Source organism: Pelodiscus sinensis, chromosome 1 (genome assembly GCF_049634645.1).
Source record: "Pelodiscus sinensis isolate JC-2024 chromosome 1, ASM4963464v1, whole genome shotgun sequence".
Classification (NCBI taxonomy): Eukaryota; Metazoa; Chordata; order Testudines; family Trionychidae; genus Pelodiscus; species Pelodiscus sinensis.
This window is the reverse complement of record NC_134711.1, coordinates 321,977,895-321,998,820: the sequence shown is the minus strand read 5'-3', so window position 1 is coordinate 321,998,820 and position 20,926 is coordinate 321,977,895. Positions and strand designations below refer to the sequence as shown.

The 20,926-nt window shown below is 46.7% G+C and overlaps 2 protein-coding genes across 4 annotated transcripts in view; one reads left to right on the top strand and one right to left on the bottom strand.

The window, feature by feature from the left end:
- PAAF1 (proteasomal ATPase associated factor 1) overlaps positions 1 to 15,587 on the bottom strand; it is a 26,734-nt gene extending 11,147 nt beyond the window's left edge. The window contains exons 1-7 of one of the 2 annotated variants that reach the window (XM_075919578.1): positions 15,460 to 15,587; positions 13,775 to 13,892; positions 12,439 to 12,542; positions 11,060 to 11,149; positions 5,139 to 5,237; positions 3,882 to 4,032; positions 1,950 to 2,144 (exon numbers count right to left, since the gene is read on the bottom strand). In XM_075919578.1, the coding sequence (XP_075775693.1) occupies positions 1,950 to 2,144; positions 3,882 to 4,032; positions 5,139 to 5,174 (382 nt within the window). In that variant the 5' untranslated portion in view covers positions 5,175 to 5,237; positions 11,060 to 11,149; positions 12,439 to 12,542; positions 13,775 to 13,892; positions 15,460 to 15,587. Of the gene's footprint in view, positions 1 to 1,949; positions 2,145 to 3,881; positions 4,033 to 5,138; positions 5,238 to 11,059; positions 11,150 to 12,438; positions 12,543 to 13,774; positions 13,893 to 14,142; positions 14,184 to 15,459 lie in introns of both variants that reach the window. The other variant, XM_075919577.1, reaches the window with a different exon arrangement.
- Positions 15,520 to 20,926, top strand: COA4 (cytochrome c oxidase assembly factor 4 homolog). 2 transcript variants are annotated; one of them, XM_075919581.1, is made up of 2 exons: positions 15,520 to 15,650; positions 20,388 to 20,926. In XM_075919581.1, exon 2 carries the CDS (start codon positions 20,398 to 20,400, stop codon positions 20,650 to 20,652), a length of 255 nt encoding a protein of 84 aa, XP_075775696.1. In that variant the 5' UTR covers positions 15,520 to 15,650; positions 20,388 to 20,397; the 3' UTR covers positions 20,653 to 20,926. The 2 variants fall into 2 exon arrangements, with proteins under 2 accessions (XP_075775696.1, XP_075775697.1); XM_075919582.1 differs by lacking the exon at positions 15,520 to 15,650 and adding an exon at positions 15,795 to 15,923.

Sequence of the window (20,926 nt, the reverse complement as noted above, 5' to 3'; positions counted from 1 at the left end):
CCAGCATTCACTATGTTGGCATTCCTTCAGATTTCTCGGTGAAGACCGAAACAAAGAAGTCATTAAGCATCTCTGCCATTTCCTAGTTTCCTGTTACTGTTTCTCCCTCCTCACTGACCAGTGGGCCTACCCTGTCCTTGGTCTTCCTCTTGCTTCTAATATATTCATAAAAAGTCTTCTTGTTTCCCTTTATTCCCGTAGCTAGTTAGATCTCATTTTGTGCCTTTGCCTTTCTAATCTTGTCCCTGCATTCCTGTGTTGTTTGCCTATATTCATCCTTTGTAATTTGTCCTACTTTCCATTTTTTAATAGGACTCCTTTTTTATTTTTAGATCATGCAAGATCTTGTGGTTAAGCCAAAGCGGTCTTTTGCCATATTTTATATCTTTCTGACGCAGCAGAATAGCTTGCTTTTGAGCCCTTAATAATGTCCCTTTGAAAAACTGCCAACTCTCCTCAGTTGTTTTTCCCCTCCGTCTTGATTCCAGGACTTTACCTATCAGCTCTCAGAGTTACCAAAATCCACTTTCCTGAAATCCACAGTCTCTATTTTGCTGTTCTCCCTTCTACCCTTCCTTAGAATAGTGAGAACTCTGTGATTTCATGATCACTTTCACCCAAGCTGCCTTCCACTTTCAAATTCTCAACCAGCTCCTCCCTATTTGTTAGGATCAAATCTAGAACAGCTTTCCCCCTGGTAGCTTTTTCAACCTTCTGGAATAAAAAGTTGTCTCCAATGCAGTCCAAGAATGTATTGGATAGTCTGTGCCCCGCTGTGTTATTTTCCCAGCGTATATCTGGATAGCTGAAGTCCCCCATCGCCACCAAATCTTGGGCTTTGGATGATATTGTTAGTTGTTTAAAAAAAGAAACATTCTTTTATCCAAGACAGGAAAGGCAAGGAGATTCATGTACCAGCAGACAAAATACGCACTTCCAAAGGCCCTAGTTATTTAGGGCCTAATCCTTCTCCTGCTGAAATCTATGGTGAAGTTCCCTATGGTGCAGGAATGTAACCTTCAACACCAACAATAGCAGGGTGGACCAATAACCACATGGATCCTAGAGCCAATGGAACCTCTTGCTAATTTTAGCCAATACATAAACTTTATATATAGCATACACCACATTAATGGTATTAGGTATACTGTATTAATATATATTATACACGCACACAAGCACAAATAAATAAGTGTTGGGAAGTTGTATTAAGTAAGTGTATTATGCTCTCCTCAGAGTTCAGTTCACACATGTCAAGAATCCCACTACATTTTGCAAAATGGACATCAGTTTTGGCACTTGAAAATGGGAAGCCTTTCAAAAAACGAGATATATGAATGGTGTGTCCTAGCACAAGTTGGGATGTCTCTACAGCCAACTGGTTTGGAGTACAGTATCCAAAATTGGTGGATTTTAGTAAAGACTTATCACACTGGAAATACTACTAGCTGAAATTCTTATCTTTGAACCACACCTTTTAGTAAACATAAGAATGGCAATACTGGGTCATACCAGAGGTCCATCTAGATCAGTATCCTGTCTTCTAACAGTGACCAATGCCAAGTGCCTCAAAGGGAATGAATAGAACAGATACATTTAGACAATACATTTGAATAAATTTAGGCATTTGGTCTCAAACATTTTTAAGAATGAACCAGGAGTATAATCAAATAATTGGCTACACCATTTAGTCTACATCATACTGTAAAAGGGAACTGTATTCTTCAGCTTCTCTCAAGACTCCAGGGAACGGCCCTAGTGGCTCACTTCTCTTCCTCTTGGGTTTATGCTGTCAGATGAGACCGCTGAGGATGGAACTGCCACCCAGAGTGATAAAGGATTCCCCCTCTCTTTACAGCAGTTACATATTTTCCCTAAAGAACCCGCATATGGCATGCATAAACAGTAAATGTTTTAAGGGAAAAAGAAAACCTCCATATATTACTTACTAGGTGCTTTTTCAGGTGATCCCAGATTTATTGTATTGTCAGCAATGCCCAGAGCAATGCCATTCACAGGAGAACCACAATCTGCAACAACGCCTAGACAAGCAGATTTACCACAATCCCAGAGGCGGGCAGTGCCATCTCTAGAACTGGAAATGACATTTCTTCCCCGATCCACGATGGCTGTGTCCAAGATACCTATGCCAAGGCAAAGAAACCTCTAAGAAGGGTAGAAAAAGAGAAGATTGGAAAGTGCATCTATCTTGCTTTCAAAAGCTAGAGAGCACTCACCAGAATCTTACCGACAATAGATCAACTGTGTGACATCCCGCTGGAGTTACATTTGCTTACACCAGAACTGAATTTGACTCATGAGCTAGATAACCCCATCGTGAGTTGGAACAAGTTAGTGATACTTGTGTATTCTAGCTACAACAACATGGAAAGCATGTTTCTTGCCAGCTGTTAATGTTTTCTCACTGTTTTATATCATCGTTATTTTTAACATGTAAAGACAACATAGACTTTTTTAGAGGCCTATATTTGAACGGTTACAAGATTTAATTAACAGTCTGCATACAGAAGCAATGTTCAAATACCAAGACTGCTTTTCAGACAAAAGTCAACTGCAACCAGACAAAACCAAATTTAATTATTATAGCTGCCTGCTACTGCTGAGACTGCTTGAGAGCCAATTATGCACATAATGGATTAAGTCAATTTTGTAGACAACAGAGATCTGCTAGATTTCCTCTCACTGATGCTCTGCTACATTTCCTGTCAGATGAATTACAAAATTGTTGCAATACATCTGCAAAGCACTTCACACGTTTTAAACACACAACAAAGAGGTGAACTGAAAATTATGGCAGGTTCACTACAGGACACCAGAAAGATTCTGCATTAATGTTTTGCTCAAATATTTGGACAGATGCCACTTAGGCTATACCTATATTACGTTATACCTATATGTCAGCCTAATATACGTCATTCAGAGGCATGAATAAACCACCCTTCTGAGGCTAGCTACGTCTAAACTACATCGTTGTCGAAAAAACCACGTCTAAACCGCGATTTCAGTTTCAAAATGGCACTTGTTTGAAACAGTGCCATGATGCGATTATGCAAATGAAGTGTGGGATATTTAAATCCCCACTTCATTTGCACTTTCAAAACGTCTAATTTACATCCCTCTGCCGACAGCGGGGTGTAGTTTAGACATAGCCTGAGTGACATAAGTTACACCAAATAAGTGCTAGTGTGCACAGCACAATGTTGGCAAAAGGGCTTCTCCCGCTGACATAACTACCGCCACTTATGGAGGCGGTTTTATTATGCCCTTCCTTTCCCCTGCCTTCTTGGCAGCTAATCACCCTCTCCTAAATTCAGCATGACACAACAGACCTCATGCCCTGAAGCATGAGAAGTGTCTTTACTTATTTTATGAGGCACCTACAACATTGCTGGATACTGGAAAAACAATTGGTCATGTGAAGCAACTCCAGTACAACCTTCATTATCTTATCTTGGGTAATGCTGTATAGCATTTATACTGGAAGTGATTTTCAGTATAATCTATCTAATTCAGGGGTCATGAGCTCAGTTAGGATAGCAAAGAGTTTCAGTCAGTCAACTGAACGGAGGAAAAGTAAAACACTACCCTAGCTCCATGTTCACAACTCTGAGCAGACCTTTGTGCTGTTCTCCCTTATTTTCCCTACTATACAGATTGAAAACCTGAAATGCAACAGGAACAGCTTCAGATGCTTACAACTGTTTCATATTCTAAGGCTTAGAGCCTGGACACAATATAACACATCTAAATGTTAATGCGCAGCACAAAAATGTAACAAGTTGAGGCTTAAACTTTAGTCTGCTGATATGATGCAATTATACAGACAGCATATTGAGCATTTTAAAAGCTAGTTTGTGTACCTGCTTTGTGACCTTTAAACGTTACTGCGCAGCTAGCATCTTCTGCTGACCAGATCTTTAGCTGGGCATCCATTCCCCCACTCAGAACAACAAGGCCCGATGGGAAAAACCTGCAACAATTGACATCATACACATGGCCTTCCAATAGTCTCTGGAAAAACAAAGAACTGTGTGCTAATTCCACGGTTATCATGCTGAGGTCATCCTGCATTCAGCTGTTCAGTACTGGGAAAGCACAGTGCTTCGACCTAAATTGTGGACATGATCAAATACCTCAGGGACAAATGCAGTTTTAATACAGCCAATTTTCTAAGTGGATAAGTGCAGTGGATTTACCAGGTAGATTAGAAGAGGACAGTGAACAACTGCACCATAGTTACCATCACTTCTAACTATCCCTCCATGTTCTAATATTGGTACTCATCACCCTGGCCTATGAGCATCACATTTAGGAGACTATATCACAGTAATAGATCTTTGACCTTAGAAGCGAAATTTATGCTAATGTCCCACTCAAAGGCAGCACCATAACTACACTGGACCTCAAGTAGGGATGTTAAAATTAGATTAATCAACTAACTGAATAGTCGATGGAATTTCCATCAACAATTCAATTAGTTGATGAGGGCACTTCCACTTTAAAATATAGCAAGACCCCACTGGGCTGTTGCTACATTTCAAAGGCAGAAGTGCCGCTCGCATTCCGCCTTTGAAATACTGCATGGAGTCTGAGGCCAGCGTCCCCCACTGGTGGCCCCAGGTTCCATGCGGCACTTCCACTTTGAAACATACAAGAGCAAACTCTTGTACATTTCAAAGACTGAAATGCCACATGGAGCTGGCCCCAGGCTCCAAATGGCGCTTCCTCTTTGAGATGTACAAGAGCCCCAGCGGAGACTCATGTACATTTCAAAGGAGGAACACTGCTGCTTCACCCCTGTCCCCTCCCACAGAGCTGGGGGGAACTGGCTTTTAAGCTGGCTCCCCCCAGCGCCCTCTCTTCTGCCGCCTTCCCCCACCGCCTCTTTCTGACAGTGGCAGCAGGGCGGAGGGGGGGGGGGGAGCAGCTAACTGACTACTGTATCGACCATCCGATAAACTTTTGCTTATTGGATAGTCATCTAGTCAATTAGTCTGTTACATTCCCTAACCTCAAGGTCACTGAGTTAGGGACCAATGCTAGGGCTGGGACACTGGAATCTATGAACTTGAGACAAAACGCATACAAGAACAGAAAGATATAGCCAAAATTCTTACTCTTATTTCTCCATTCGCAGCCTGCCAGATTTTCATGGTCCCATCAGTGCTGGTAGATACGCCAAGGCCTCCGCCACTGGAAATATCAATGCAGATTATCTGTTTGGAAAGACATTAATTAAGCATTATGAGTATTTTACATGACCCAGGGAACACATGCTTTCGCTCACTACTGCAAGGAAATTTTGCATTGAAGATCTGCTAACAAAGGATTCGGTATAAAGAAAGATACTGCAGACTTCATAGCACCTGACCAACCATAATCAGTCACTTCACATACATAAGTGAAGGATTTTGGTCTGATAATACTCTCCACGTACAAAGTACCTTTCATTTGGGTACTCAGGATCTTTTACAGACTTTGGCCTCACAGATATTAGGAAGCACTAGTTAAATGTTTAAAACGTGTTTAACAACCTCTTTCTCTCTCATTTACTCTAACAAAAAAGATCATCTCTCTTTCAGAAGGGAAGGGGCTTTCACAGAAGGGAGGAGGTAGATAAAATGAGCATTTCCCAATTAAGTTGTATTACATAGACATTCTATGTCCTTCCCTCAAGGAGAAGCAACTGGTACGATGTGACCTGAATCCAGGATTCAGACGTGTTGATTGACTAGAATATCAGATTCAAAGCCATCTCAATTTCTTACAATTTGGTGGCATTTACAAGCAGAGACTTTGCTATTTTTTCTCCTCTGGATCAGCTCAGTTCTGCATGGGTAGGGAGATGGAGTGGATTTGGAAGTGCAGGTCATTTGGCATGTTTAGATAGCATTAATTACATTTCCATTGATCACACCAAGTTTTTGGTTGCCCTAGAGGACCACAAGCTAAATGAGAGTCAATAGTGTAATGCTGTTGCAAAAAAAGCAAACATGATTCTAGGATACATTAATAGGTGTGTTGTGAGCAAGACACAAGAAGTCATTATTCTGCTCTACTCTGCACTGGTTAGGCCTCAGTGGGAGTACTGTGTCCAGTTCTGGGCACCACATTTCAAGAAAGATGTGGAGAAATTGGAGAGGGTCCAGAGAAGAGCAACAAGAATGATTAAAGGTCTAGAGAACATGACCTATGAAAGAAGACTGAAAGAATTGGGCTTGTTTAGTTTGGAAAAGAGAAGATTGAGGGGGTACATGATAGCAGTTTTCAGGTATCTAAAAGGGTGTCACAAGGAGGAGGGAGAAAACTTGTTTATCTTGGCCTCTGAGGCTAGAACAAGCAGCACTGGGCTTAAACTGCAGCAAGGGAGGGTTAGGTTGGACATTAGAAAAAACTTCCTGTCAGGGTGGTTAAACACTGGAATAAATTCCCTAGGGAGGTTGTAGAATCTCCATCTCTGGAGAGAATTTAAGAGCAGGTTAGATAAATGTCTATCAGGGATGTTCTAGACAGTACTGGGTCCGGCCACGAGGGCAGGCGACTGGACATTATGACCTCTCGAGGTCCCTTCTAGCCCTAGTATTCTATGATTCTAGGTTAAACAGGGGCCAGGATTTCTCCATACTGGAGGCACAAGCCCCCTTTGGCAAATAAGAAACTGAAGCAATAAGGTGACATCTGACCCAAAGTAGCACACTCAGCAGCAGAGCTCAGACTAGAACCCTCATACAGTCCCTTGCTAATTACTAAAAAATGTTCTCTTCCTTACACAATATAGTACCTATGTGTAGCCTCTTCTGTTTAACTCCCAGTGCCATGAAAGGGACTGTGTTTACAAGCATAGGAAAACAAATCTAAACCTTCAAAACATCAGATTTGAAGTCATCAGACGCCCAGTAGCCACTGTCTCAAATTCTAGTAGGCCTGACTTCATCCTCATTAAGTAGATAAACTGACTCCCACACAGTATACCACTTTTTGTTAACAGCAAATATTTGCCTTCTATCAGTGGTCACTAACCAGTTGATCGCGAGGCAGTGTTCCCAGCCCCCTCTCACTCCCCCCACCTGCAATGAGGAGCCCGCAATGGCGCTACCACCTCCTGCCCCTCACAAAACTGGAGCCAGTGCCGGCTTCCTGTGGCGACGGGAGGAGAAGTCCCATGGCTCCACGCCAGAGCTGGCTTCTCCGCAAGAGCGTGTGCTGCTCCTCTCCACACAGCAGCATGCACACTTTCTGGTCTTCCCTTCCTTCCCTGTGCTCTGGAAAGGTGTGTGTGGATGGGCTTAAGATGGCAGCAGAGGATCCAGAGATCCAGCATGAAAGATCCTCGTCCCTGGAGACTCCTAGGTACTGGCTAAGCTGCTTCTGCCTCCTTTCCCACGGCCAGACCCCCATTAGCACCCTGCCCCCTGGCCAGACCCCATCCAGCACCCTGCCCCATGACCAGACCCCCCACAAGCAGCCTGGCCCCTGGCCAAACACCATTCAAGCACCTTGCCTCTACCCCATGACCGGACACAATCCAGCACCCTGCCCAGACACCTACCCCCAGCTTGCTTCTGTACCCTACTTTCCACCCAGATTCTGCACCCCCATTCCTATCCCACTCACTGGCAGGTCTGTCCTGCACACTGAACCCCACCTCAGAGCCCAGGGAGGCCCACAAAATCCACTAACCCTGGAACCCCAGAAGAGTTAATCTGGCCTGAGGCCTTGAACCTCAGTCCTACCTACTTTCCCCCTGCCTACCATGGAGCTGGAGCGCCAGGGGAGTGAGGTGTCTCAGTTGAGGCCATATCAGTGAGGGTTGGGGGGCTTTGGAGGGGTTGTTTTTTTTGCATCTCACTTGTGTGGTCCCCCACTGATTTTTATGTGGGTCAGTGGCCCCTGACCCAAAACAGGTTTCCCACCCCTCCCATAAATAAAGACAATGTTGAAACATTTTGTGTTGGACATAATATTTTATTTAAAAATGAAGCTGGCAAACAAGCCCCTATTTGGGGCCAAGCCTCAATCTGGCTGCAGCATCATAACACCCCAGCACCCCTCACACTCCCCAACCCTGAGCCCATCATACACCTGAACCCCCTGCCCTGACCACCCCCTCCCACACACATCCCCAGTCTTGTTCCATAACACTCCTGCACCACCCACACACTGCAAATTTGTGCCCTGAGCTCCTCATATACCCCAACCCAAATTCTTGCACCCCCACATCCACAAGCTGTGGCTTGCCCCAGCGCCCCAACCCTCCACCTGACCAACACTCTCCAGCCTGGAGCCCCCTCCCCTTCTCCACTTCCTCCTGCACCCAAATACCCTCCCAGAGTTTGCACCTGTCACCCCTTCCCGCGCCCAAATCTCTCATTCCCACCCCAGAGCCAGCACCTCCAGTCTCAACCCAGTGAAAGTGAGTAAGGGCTGGAGACAGCAAGTGATGGAGAGGAGGGTAATGGAGAGGGCAGAGTCTCAAGGAAGAGGTGGGGAAGATCTGGGCTTGCCCTGACCTCTAAAAAGTGATCTTGGGTGTAAAAAGGTTGAGACCACTGTCTTATATCCTTGCAAACTTGTCTTTCCCCCACAATATTATGCATCATTGCTGTGATCTGGTAAACAGCTTTCTTCTATTCAGAAGGGGGCTGCATTTTAGTTGTGGATGAAGTAATTTTGCAAGGTACTGTGTAATCATATTACTTCACCCACTGATAAAGTACAGCTACTGCTAGAGTGGAATGCAACAGTTGGGTAACAAATTGCAGCAACAGTGAGCAATTTAGGGCCCAACATTAAGAATAGTCATCAGCTGAAGGAAAACAACATAATTATTCCAATTGGAACTCTGATAGGGTAAGAGCATGGGCTAGGGATGTGATATTGCAAACATGTATGTGATTAACCTTCATTGTTACACAGTCCTCCACCGCTGCTTCTGTATCAGAGGTAAGGGTGGGGCTGAAGCGCAAGCACCAACTCCCAGAGAGCTGCCTGCCTCCTCACACTACTGCAGCAGTGTGGGGGGAAGCAGGTAATGTGTGGAGCCACATTCCCCCTCCCCCGCCGACACAGCTGCCTCTGTATCAGAGGCAGCAACATGAGAGGGGAAATAGGCAGCTCTGCCAGTACGTGCGGGGAGCCAGCTTAAAATCCAGCTCCCCTCACACACAAGCTCCCAGGAAGTCACCTCTCCCACCACGTGTGTAAATGTGTAACTGCTGAATTTCAGTCACACGTTTACCTAAATACACCAATTTTAACATTAAACCCATTTTAACGTTAGCGCTAACATCGTATCAAAAAGGATATGGAATCCTTACTAAGCATAAGTAGTCAGCACTTGGGTTTTATATCTAGCCATTACAGTCTAATATGCAGCAAGGCTCAAATAATGTAACAATAGTGAAAATGTAGATCCATCAGATCCTCACAACTGGAAAGTTTGTTTGTTGTTCTTTATTATAGCTGGCCAGTTCCTTCTAGTTGTCAAAGCAGGATTGGATCTTGAGAAGGATTTTGAGGAGCAAGTTTTTCCACAAATTTCTACTAAAAAAACCAAAGTGCCTCTCTGCATTATATGTACAGGCAGTCCCCGGGTTATGTACAAGATAGGGACTGTAGGTTTGTTCTTAAGTTGAATCTGTATGTAAGTCGGAACTGGCGCCAGCCGCTGCTGAAACTGATCAGTTTCAACTGCGGCTGAATCTGGACGCCAGTTCTGACTTACATACAGATTCAACTTAAGAAACCCAGGCGTCCCCAAGTCAGCTGCTGCTGAAACTGATCAGCGGCTGAATCAAGATGCCTGGGGCACAGCAACTGGGGTGCTGCTGGGTTGGTCCGGCAGCCCCCAGCTGCTCTACCCCAGGGGTAGGCAAGAAAAGCCTGGTCTGCTGGGGGGGGGGCACTAGCTGTACCCCCCCCCCCAGCAGACCAGGGAGACGGGGGTGGCAGGACCGCCCAAGTCCTCCACGGCTTTGCTCCGTCTCCCTGGTCTGCTGACCTGGGAGACACGGAGCAAAGCCGCAGAGCACGCGGGCAGCGGGACAGTCCAGGCGCGCCGCGGCTGTCCCACTGCTGGCGTGCTCTGCGGCTTTGCTCCCCATCTCCCTGGTCTGCTGGGGGAGCAAAGCTGCGGAGCACGCCTGCAGCGGGACAGCCCAAGCACGCCTGGACTGTCCCGCTGCGGGCGTGCTCCAAGGCTTTGCTCCCCGTCTCCCTGCAGAGCAGGGAAACGGAGAGCAAAGCCGCGGAGCACGCCTGCAGCAGGACAGCCCGGGCGCGCTTGGGCTGTCCCCCTGCGGGCGTGCTCCGCGGCTTTGCTCCTGTCCCTCTGGTCTGCTGGGGGGGTCCAGCAAAGCCGCTGGACCCCCCCAGCAGACCAGGGACACCAGAGCAAAGCCGCCGCCTGGGCAGCTTTGCTCGTTTGCCCGGGAGCAAAGCAGGCGGCGGCTTTCCTCTGGTGTCCCTGGTCTGCTGGGGGGGTCCAGCGGCTTTGCTGGACCCCCCCAGCAGACCAGGGGGACAGGGAGAAGCTTTTCTCACCCCGGAGGACACGGGTGGCGACCCGCCGCCCGTGAGCTCCGGGGCGAGAAAAGCCCCGTTCGTAAGTGTGGATCCGACATAATTCGGATCCGCGTAAGTCGGGGACTGCCTGTAATTGTTTTATGTGTTTGGGGAGCATGTGGTAGAATTTAACCATGACTTAGATTACAGGCGATAGATTAATTAAAAAAAAAATCCTCACAAAAGGCACCAAAATACAACAGCACCATGATCTTCCATGTAACTAAAGGTTCTATATTTTATTTTGGATTGTTTTCATACACAACCCTTCTATGAACTGTAAAGACCAAGTTTAATTATAGAAAGTGGAAATATGAACTTAATTCCAACCTGATTATAATAGTTTTTTGAGAAGTTTCTATGCAAAGGCACCTTGCACTCCATTTTGCTTAAACGGTCTGCAACAACTGCAAACAAAGAATGTTATTAACATTCAGCTCCATGTATCTCTCAACCACTCTGCAAGATTACTTACACTTTTCTGATGAATTCTGCAAAAGCTTGTGTATGGTGCCAAAAATTTTGTTGAAACATTTTCATGAGGGCAAGAAACGAGAATGCTTTTCTAAAGAACATGAGAAAAAAAAGATTATAAAATTGTTAGAATTAGCTCTGCGGAACTATGTTTTTCCTTCACATCCTATTTGCTCATTTGACTGACTCAAAAATGTCTCTGTTCCATTAGCATTGTAGAGATAAGTCATTTGTAGAAGAACAAGCTTGATGTGATCAATTTACCTCAATACTGTCTACTGCAGGATTCTTGCGCCTTCCTGAAACAGCCAATTTTGGCTAATGTTGGAGACAAAATACTGGGCTAGACAGACCACTGGCCCAAGCCAATATGTCAATCACTGTGACTTTTTATGCTTTATGCACCAGAATCCATTTAGAAACTTGATCACAAAATGTGTTGTTAGCTTCAACTAGCACCTCTTAGTATCAGACATTGGACCTGTGAAACAAGGGAGTGCCTCTAGATTTTGTTTATGCAGTTATGTATCTAATCAATCCTTACTTACAGTAAAATTGCACATAAAGCCATGTAGATGGTTTTGAAAAGCAAGTGCTGACATGTGAAGATACAAAAGGCACTGATTTAAGGACATTCACGATTTGTGCACAAAGCATAACTGACTTCTATAGGGAAACCTGAATAACGTATCTTACTAAAGCATGACGTAGCATTTTCATCAGTTTTCTTTCCATACATGCTTCAAATATAGATTCATCTAGAACAGTCAAGCTGCAAAAGATAAATAATCCACAGTGTAGCCACCAGTGTTTCCTGTAAGCTGAGCATTTCGGTGGCTGCCGAGGAGAGATTTAAATGCTGCCCAGCTGATTAGCAGAGCACCCACAGCTGGCAGCATGAGTTTCTACTAGTGGTGCACATTCACATGTACCTCAGTGCATACACAAATTTATTCCGCACATGGATGGAAAAATTGGAGGGAACAGTGCTGGCCACACACCAACATAGCTACTACTATTATTAATTCTGAAGTTAAGTGCCAGTACACTTCAGTGGAAAAAGTACATGGCCTTTCACTTTTAAGATCCCAGTTTAAGATTAAACATTTTCAATGAAAAAAGTTTGATGACCTCTCTTCATGTCTACAAAACACTGATCCAAAACCCACCATGGGCAATTAATTTCAATTGGTGAAGTTACCATGTCTAATCAGAACAAATTGTTAAGCACTTTCTACGCTATGGTTCAGATCATAAAGCAGTATAAGGAAGAGCACGCTGTATTGCTGGCACCACATTAGTAAATGACTATAGCACTTTAATTTTCAGTACTAACTACTTGTTGATCCGTCAAGCCTACAAATACACAAATAAAAGTACCTTAGTTATTTCGTTTACAACAAATCCTTCAGAGGCTGAGATCTCTGGAATGCCATCTGAACCCACTCCCTGGCATGTCAAACTGCCATACAAAGTAGATTTCCCTGAAATACAGCACACACATTAAAGATGAAAGAATGATAATTTAGCATTTTACATACTTAAACTGTAAATATAACTCACTGTATTACTTTTCAGACATCATCAATTTCAGTGACAGATAGGAACCTTGGGGTTTTTTACTTTTAAACCATTCAAGTAACTGTGTGTTGATTTTAGAGATGACGGGTCAAAGCAGCACACGTTGTATTTGAAATGGAAGGAAGGTAGGTCTGAGATGGTCCTGAGTTCCACAATTTGAGATCAGCCCTTAAGAAACTACAACTTCATACACAGACGAGCTTCACTCCTATGCTAGAAAGTTCCAGTGTGTCAGAGTAGCAGAGTTGTTGACTACATTCTTCACCTCACAACTTTAAGCTCTTATGGATGTCTTAGGCCCAGGCCATTTGAATACCTTGAAAATAAAGACCTTGCACTTGAATCCATATTCTATAGACAAAAAATGTAGAGTGGAAGATAGACGCAATGGGCTAGCAATTGCTTGTGTTGATGAAGTGTCCTGAAGCCTTCTGCACTACCTGAAGTTTTCTAAGGGTTGATGACTTCATGTCCAGCCATACTGCGTTGCTGTCCAGATGAGAAATGACAAAGGCATATATAATGGAGATCAAGTTATTGTCCACTAGACATTGTTACTTGCGGATGCTGTGTGAGAGGTAAGCACTGAAGAGGAATCCAGGCATATATCTAGACGATGGACTCAACTGACCAATTAGGTGTTTGTACCTTGAATGAGCCAGACATGGATGTAAACTCTGATCTAACAGGGCTTTTCCCTAAAATTTATTCTAAAGAGCTCAGCGCAAAAATGCTATGGTTGACCCCAGCTCCAACTCCTTTGAAGGAGAGCAGGAGGGGTTAACATGTGCACATGGACCCAGCTCTAACTTTCCTGGTGGGGGAGGGCTCCAGCTGTGTATACGGTCTTCCTGTGGGAGCAACTCTCCAAGAACATAGGATAATTAATAGATATCAGGTTTAAAACAAACAAAAGGAAGTTTTTTTTCTTCACACAGCAAACAGTCAACCTGTGGAACTCCTTGCCAGAGGATGTTGTAAAGACTAGGACTTTAACTGGGGTCAAAAAAAGAGCTAGATACATTCATGGAGGTTAGGTCCATCAACGGCTATTAGCCAGGATGGGTAGGAATGGTATCCTTAGCTTCTGTTTGTCTGGAAATGGACGACAGGAGAGGAATCACGCGATGATTACCTGCTGTGTTCTCTCCCTCTGGGCATCTGGTATTGGCCACTGTCAGCAGACAGGATACTGGGCTAGACGGACCTTTGGTCTGAACCTGTATAGCCGTTCTTATGTTCTTCTTATGTTCCTATGACAAGGGGCAGGGCAAAAGGTGAAATCAAGCTGTATAAAGCTTGATGGGAGTGTCATTCCCGGATGGAGATCTCATCATCCACACATTCCCTTTTTTTGAGACAGGTAAGGTGCTTCATATGGAGAGAAGACAAAGTCCCACGTAGCCCCCTAACTCCCTATATACCACATCATAATATAAAACATCTGTGCCTGCCAGGAAATCTCTTCCAGTAACAGGAGAAGCCAGGGGAGTCACCACTCACCAGGGCTTTTGCAGCTCAGCCAAGCTTCACCTTCGTTCCTCCTGCAGAGAGCCACAAATGGCCTATCAGTTACAGACAGGACCTGCAGCACTAGGGAGGGAGCATGGCAGCCAGGAAGCTGAGAGTGTCGCTCTCACAGAAGGGAAAAGGGGGTCTACGGTAGTGCCATTGGGTGCTACTTCCCCACAAGGGGTGGGACCCTCTGGCATAGGAGGTGTCACTGCAGGGGCAGTGCTAGCACTCCCCAGGAAAAAAGGGTCCCTGGGATGGAAGAGATGGGGGTGTTGCTCTCCCCAGAGAAGGGGGCTGGCTGCAGGGGAAGCGGGGGGTGTAGTCCCAGGGAAGGAGGGGCTGGCTGAGGGGAGAAGTGGGGTGTGTAGCCCCAGGTAAGGGGGGGAACTGGCTGAGGGGGGAAGTAGGGGGTGTGGTCCCAGGGAAGGGGGGGCTGGCTGAGGGGGAGGTGGGGGGGTGGCCCCAGGGAAGGGAGGGTGGCTGAGGGGGAGGCGGGGGGGTGGTCCCAGGGAAGGGGGGGGCTGGCTGAGGGGGAGGCGGGGGGGTGGTCCCAGGGAAGGGGGGGCTGGCTGAGGGGGAGGCGGGGGGGTGGCCCCAGGGAAGGGGGGGCTGGCTGAGGGGGAGGCGGTGGCCCCAGGGAAGGGGGGGCTGGCTGAGGGGGAGGCGGTGGCCCCAGGGAAGGGGGGGCTGGCTGAGGGGGAGGCGGGGGTGTGGCCCCAGGGAAGGGGGGGGCTGGCTGAGGGGGAGGCGGGGGTGTGGCCCCAGGGAAGGGGGGGGTGGCTGAGGGGGAGGCGGGGGGGGTGGCCCCAGGGAAGGGAGGGTGGCTGAGGGGGACGCGGGGGGGGAGTCCCAGGGAAGGGGGGGGCTGGCTGAGGGGGAGGCGGGGGGGAGTCCCAGGGAAGGGGGGGGCTGGCTGAGGGGGAGGCGGGGGGTGTGGCCCCAGGGAAGGGGGGGTGGCTGAGGGGGAGGCGGGGGGTGTGGCCCCAGGGAAGGGGGGGTGGCTGAGTGGGAGGCGGGGGTGTGGCCCCAGGGAAGGGAGGGTGGCTGAGGGGGAGGCGGGGGTGTGGCCCCAGGGAAGGGGGGGCTGGCTGAGGGGGAGGCGGTGGCCCCAGGGAAGGGGGGGCAGGCTGAGGGGGAGGCGGGGGGGTGGCCCCAGGGAAAAGGGGGGCAGGCTGAGGGGAAGGGGGAGCCCCCAGGAGAGATCTCTGGCGAGGGAGACTCCCCCGGGAGCGGGGGGGGGTGCCTCTGGGCGGGGGCACCGCTCCCCGGGGGGTGTCGCGGGGAGGGGGAGGGGCTGGTTCCCACCTCAGCACCTGGTTCCAATCGCTCTGGAGGCGCATCGTCGCCGCCATCTTCCCTTAGCACCGGAAACGCTCCCTGCTGACCCGGAAGCACTGGGAGAGGCTCGCCCAATAGCGAAGCGTTTCTCTCTTCGCCCTCCCGTATCCTTAAAGGGGCCGGCGAGCGACGCGGCAGCGGCCCGCTCCTGGGCTCAGGTAAAGGGCGGCGCCCCGGGTAGCGCCCGGCAGGCGCGGGGGTGGCTCCACTGAGGGGATCAGGCCCGTGCTCTCCGGCCCGTTTCTCCCCGTCTCCCTCCCTGTGAATCGGCCCCGCCCTGGCTGCTAGCCGGTGGCCACGACCCCCCCCCCCCCCCCGTGGGCACGGTTTGGTGGCAGGTGCCGTGGCGCTGCTCTCGAGCCGTGTGCAAAGCCGCGGGGCGCTCGGTGCACGTGCAGGGCCGGCGGTTATGAATTTCCATCCGCTATTCGGTTAGTCCGTCGTGGCCCTTCTGCTTTGAAAGGGAGCGAGCGCCGGGCGGCTTCTGCCTTTGGGCCGGACACGAGCCCCAGCGGGAACTTTACTGCCGTGCCCCTGCCCCCTCCCACAGACCTGGTCCTGGGGGGAACCGGCTTTTCAGCTGGCTCCCCCTAGCCCCTCCTCCTTTTCCACCCCCTTTGCTGCCTTTTTCTGATAGAGGCAGCAAGGAGGGAAAGTGACTAGTCAATCCCTATTGGGGATCCCCATGTTGTAACTGAATTCATCCTTCTGGCCCCCTGACAGGGCGTTTCATCCCCTTATCAGACGCACAGGGAAGCTATGCTGTCTACTCTCTCCAGTGCTTGGCATGCTGGTGCCCTAATCTTCCTTTGTCCCTGGGTAGACTTGCTTAACAGCACACAGTGAATCAGTGCTAGAGATGACTCATCCTGCCCAGGCCCATAGGGGCGTGTCTATACAGCACCCCTACCTCAACATAAGTTATACAACTTGTACTACGCAAATTGTGTAGCTTATTTCAATGTTATTTTGAAATAAGGTGCTATTCTGAAATGTCCCTTATCCCTCATGCAATGACAGGAGCGGCCCTAGACTAGCTGCCAGCAGCTGGCGCCCTAGGCGAATCATACAATCGGCACCCCCACCTCCAAACCCCTCAACGATATGGCGCCTCCATTTAACTTGAATTTGGTGCCCCATTTAACTTGGTGCCCTAGGCGACCGCCTAGTTTGCCTATATGTATGGGCCACCCCAGCAATGAGGTTTACAAGGATGTCGACATAGCAAGTCGGTATCCTGAAATAACTTCGCTGTGTAGACATCACCTAGGTGGGCTACAATGTGTAACAAAGATTCAGAACATGGGTCACAAAAATAAATCATGCAGTAATATTAAAATATCATTGGATTCCAGCGCACAGTGGCTCTTTCTGTAACCTCATTTTTCTGTTTGTTTGTTTTTCTTTCTTAACTAAACAACTTTTATCAGGGAAGATGGGAGGAAACCAAACCTGCATAGAACATACATAATGTTGAGTCAAAAATGAGCTGCTGTCCTCAAAGTTAGCAAAATTTGAGAGGTGTAGGCATGATAGGAATAGTATTCTTAAGCTCTGATTTGCAAGCCCATTCTTTAACCACTAGAAAACCTACCTGACTGAGTCACATGAATCCAGGAGCTAGGATTTTTTTTAAAGGGGACCCTCTTGTTAACATCACAAGAGATTTAAATACTGTCACTATTAGAACACATGCAAAAATGCCCACTGAGTATTGGTGAGGAAAGGTGGGGGTGAGTATAAGATGGTACATCTTGTTGTGTTTGCTCATTCTGTGCAGTATTTATGGTCTATTTGTTTTAAATTCTGTATAGCAACTAGAGATGTTAAAATTAGATTAATCAACTAATCGAGTAGTTGATGGAATTTCTATTGACTATTCGATTAGTCAATAAGGGTGCTTCCACTTGGAGGCCTGGGCCAGAGGGGGATCTCTGTGAGTCCCCGGCTGGCCCCAGGCTCCATACTGCACTTCCGCTTTGAAATGTACAAGAGCCCCTGTGGGGATTCTTGTACATTTCAAAGGTGGAACACGGCTGCTGCACCCCTGACCCCTCCCACAAAGCTGGAGCTGGGGGGAACTGACTTTTAAGCCGGCTCCCCCAGCACCCCTTCCACTTCCCCCCTCTTGCTGACTGATGCAGCAAGGTGGGGGGAAGCGACTAGTCAGTTAGTATGTCGACTATCTGATAGTCAACTAGTTGATTAGTCACTTACATCCCTAACAGCAACTAGGTGTTACAGCAAGGGTCAGCCACCTTTGGTACGTGGCCCATGAGTGTAATCTGCTAGCTGGCTGTGAAACAATTTGTTTACACTAAGCATTCACAGGAGCCGCAGGAAGCAGCACAGGCCTCAGGACCATGCTGGCCATGGCTTCCCACAGTACCCATTGGCTGGGAATGATTAACCACAGCAAGTACTGTTCTACTTATAAGAAGCACATGGGATCTTTATAGGGAGGAAAGGTAATATGCCACATTCATTGAGAATACAATGGCAAAGCAGTTAGCGTATGCTTACATAGATAGACACACACACTGGTTGTCTCTCTCTCTCTGTCTCTCCTGACACAAATGGTATAGTTACCAGTCTGGTGCTCACATTAGCTTGGTGGCCAAGTAGGCTAAGTGTGAGAGAGGAACCAGGTTTGCTTCAGCCCAGACTGAGGTTCTAGTCTGATAATGGCTGGACGAATCTGGCTCTTATGGGAAAGGAGTCCTTTTATAATAATCCTTTGCCATCAGGATCAGTGGGTTTTACATTGTCATGCTGTTTTTCTGATGGATGTCTGTTACCCCGGTTGTTCTTCTTGCTGCTTATCTTCTGCTATGCTAAGCTGGTTTGGATCATGAATATGTTGTCCCAATTGATAAATGCTTGCTCTTTCCCTCAGTGCCCTGGGTTGCCAATCTGCCCTCTCTTGTTATGCCTTCTAGTGTTTTGTTCAGTATCCGTGGTTCACTGGTGGCCTTCATCCATATCTCTCATGCATTCCTTACTCTCGCACATAAGAACAAGGGTTACAAGCAAAACCTTTTTTTAAAAAGCAAATAATTACATTCTTCCACTGTACTTATACTACAATATCTACTTTAAAACTAAAAGCAAAATAACCACCATAAAAATCAGAATTTATTTCTACAATAATTCTAAATCAAATACTTCTAAATCATTTCTATAACAATAACAACTATAAAAATCTAAATCTATTTCTACTTCAAAATAATTTAAAATGTTTTAAAACTTAATACATTAAAACTTAAATGCTTAAAATATCACTAAAAATAAGAAATAGGAATTTTTCTACTACATTACATCCTTGCAACCTGCTCCACTTTCTGCAGACCCTGCATACTTTCAGCATAGACAAACTGTCTTGTGGCCAGCCAGAGGCTTACCCTCACAGGCTGCATGCCAAAGGTTGCTAACCCCCGTGTTACACTAATGGCTGACAAGTAATTTTACGCATAATAGAATATTCTGTTTGGAGATAGGAAATGAACTACAGTAGTTGCAAATTAAACTTCTTGATGAGGATGAGCTGTATTAGTTTTTTTAGTGGATGTGGGATGTGGGGTACCTAGCAATATGATAATCAGGCAGCTAAAGGAGAAAGAAAAGTAACTTTTTCATCTGTTTTTAGGTTCTTGCATGTAAAAAATGTTCAGTGGATCAGATGCTTATGTATTCAAGCAGAATTTTGTCTCATAGGTAATGGAAACAATATAAGGCCCAGAGAAATATTGGGAATCCAATAGTTTGTCATTTGAAGTTAAATTGGCCAAAGCGCTGGAGAATATGTTGTGTAGGCAGGTCATAACCCTGCCCTGTCTAGGAGACAAACTTAATAGATATTTTCCATCCCAAGAAAACTGATTGGGCCAATATACTAGTAGAACACATCACCCCATTAGTCTGTGTTCTGACCCCTGCCACTTCATTCCCCAGTTTCCCAGAGCAGGACGGCAAACTGAAAGAAATAAGCTAAAAAGCTGTTCAGAGCATGTTATTTTCAAATTGATAATACTTTCTTGGTATGACCAATTATATTTTATACACATGTTGGGACATGCACCTGGTGAATTCCTCTGAGGTATCCAGTATTAAGCCTCTGCCTATAACAGTGATAGAAATGTAGCCGTGTTAGTCTGGGGTAGTTGAAGCAAAATGCAGGACAATGTAGCACTACTTTCTTCCACTATTTGATCTGAGGAAGTGGGTCTGGCCCACGAAAGCTCATCATCTAATAAACCATCTTGTTAGTCTTTAAAGTGCTACATTGTCCTGCATTTTGCCTATAACAGGGCTTTAGTGTGTTTCAGGTTCAATTCCGTGTCCATTTGCACTCTGACTCAGTCAATGCTCTTCATAAACATCATAGCTGTGATTAAGGCACAGCACTGATGTTCAACTGGCCTTGATTCTGAGCTGAATTTTCAGAGGTACCAAGCATCCAAAACTCAAGCTGAAGTCTGTGGATGTTGTGGCTACTCAATAGTACTGAAAATCTGGTTCTGTATTTCTCAGTGTCTCAATTTCCCCAAAGGTACGTAGAATGACACCTTGCAGGATCATGGGAAAACTTCAGTCTTTAATGTTTGTAAAATTCTTTGAGTTTCATAGAAGATGCGGTATAAGAGGAAAATATTGATTAGAAGCATGGGAGGCCTTCCAAGGTGAGTGCAGCACTAGGCAATGCTGGGAACATGGAAATGTAGTGTTAAGGCTGGGAGTATGGTACGTCCACTGGCCTTTCTCCCGTAAAGCCCCATCATTTATTTCTGATTTACCATTGGCACAAGCCGTATGGCTGAGTTTGTGTGCCATGACAGAGCTTTCCAATGACCTTTTCCTTCCCCTCATCTGCTCTCCTCTGATCCCATACTTTTCAGATCCAGCCAAATGTCTGGTCCCAGCCCTCAGGGTCACAACTGGAACCGGAAGTCGGAGGATGAGGAGGATCCCTTTGATCAAATGATCTTGAGCACTGGCTGTGCCACTTTTCATTACGCAGTCCAGGAGTGCATGGCTGAAAACCAGGACTGGAGGAAGTGCCAGCTACAGGTGCAGGCCTTCAGGGACTGCATGAAGGAACATCAGAAGCAACGAACGGAGGAACTGCAGAAACGGCAAAGGTTGGCTCAGGCCAAAAACTGATAGAAAAGAATTGAGCATGAAGCTTAAGAGATCCTAGAATCTAACACAATCAGCACATGGAGAATTTAACTCCTGAGAAGTATCCTGCTGAATCAGAGGGGTAAAACCTATTCCCTCTTGTATCTGGCACATACATTAAGGGGACTGATCACAGTAGTCAGAATAGGGGTGGCTTTGCTGATGACATGTCCCTGAATATATTTTTTTCAGTGGAAATATCATGTAACATTTTATTTTTAATTTTCACATGATACAATAAATGGATTTATTGTTA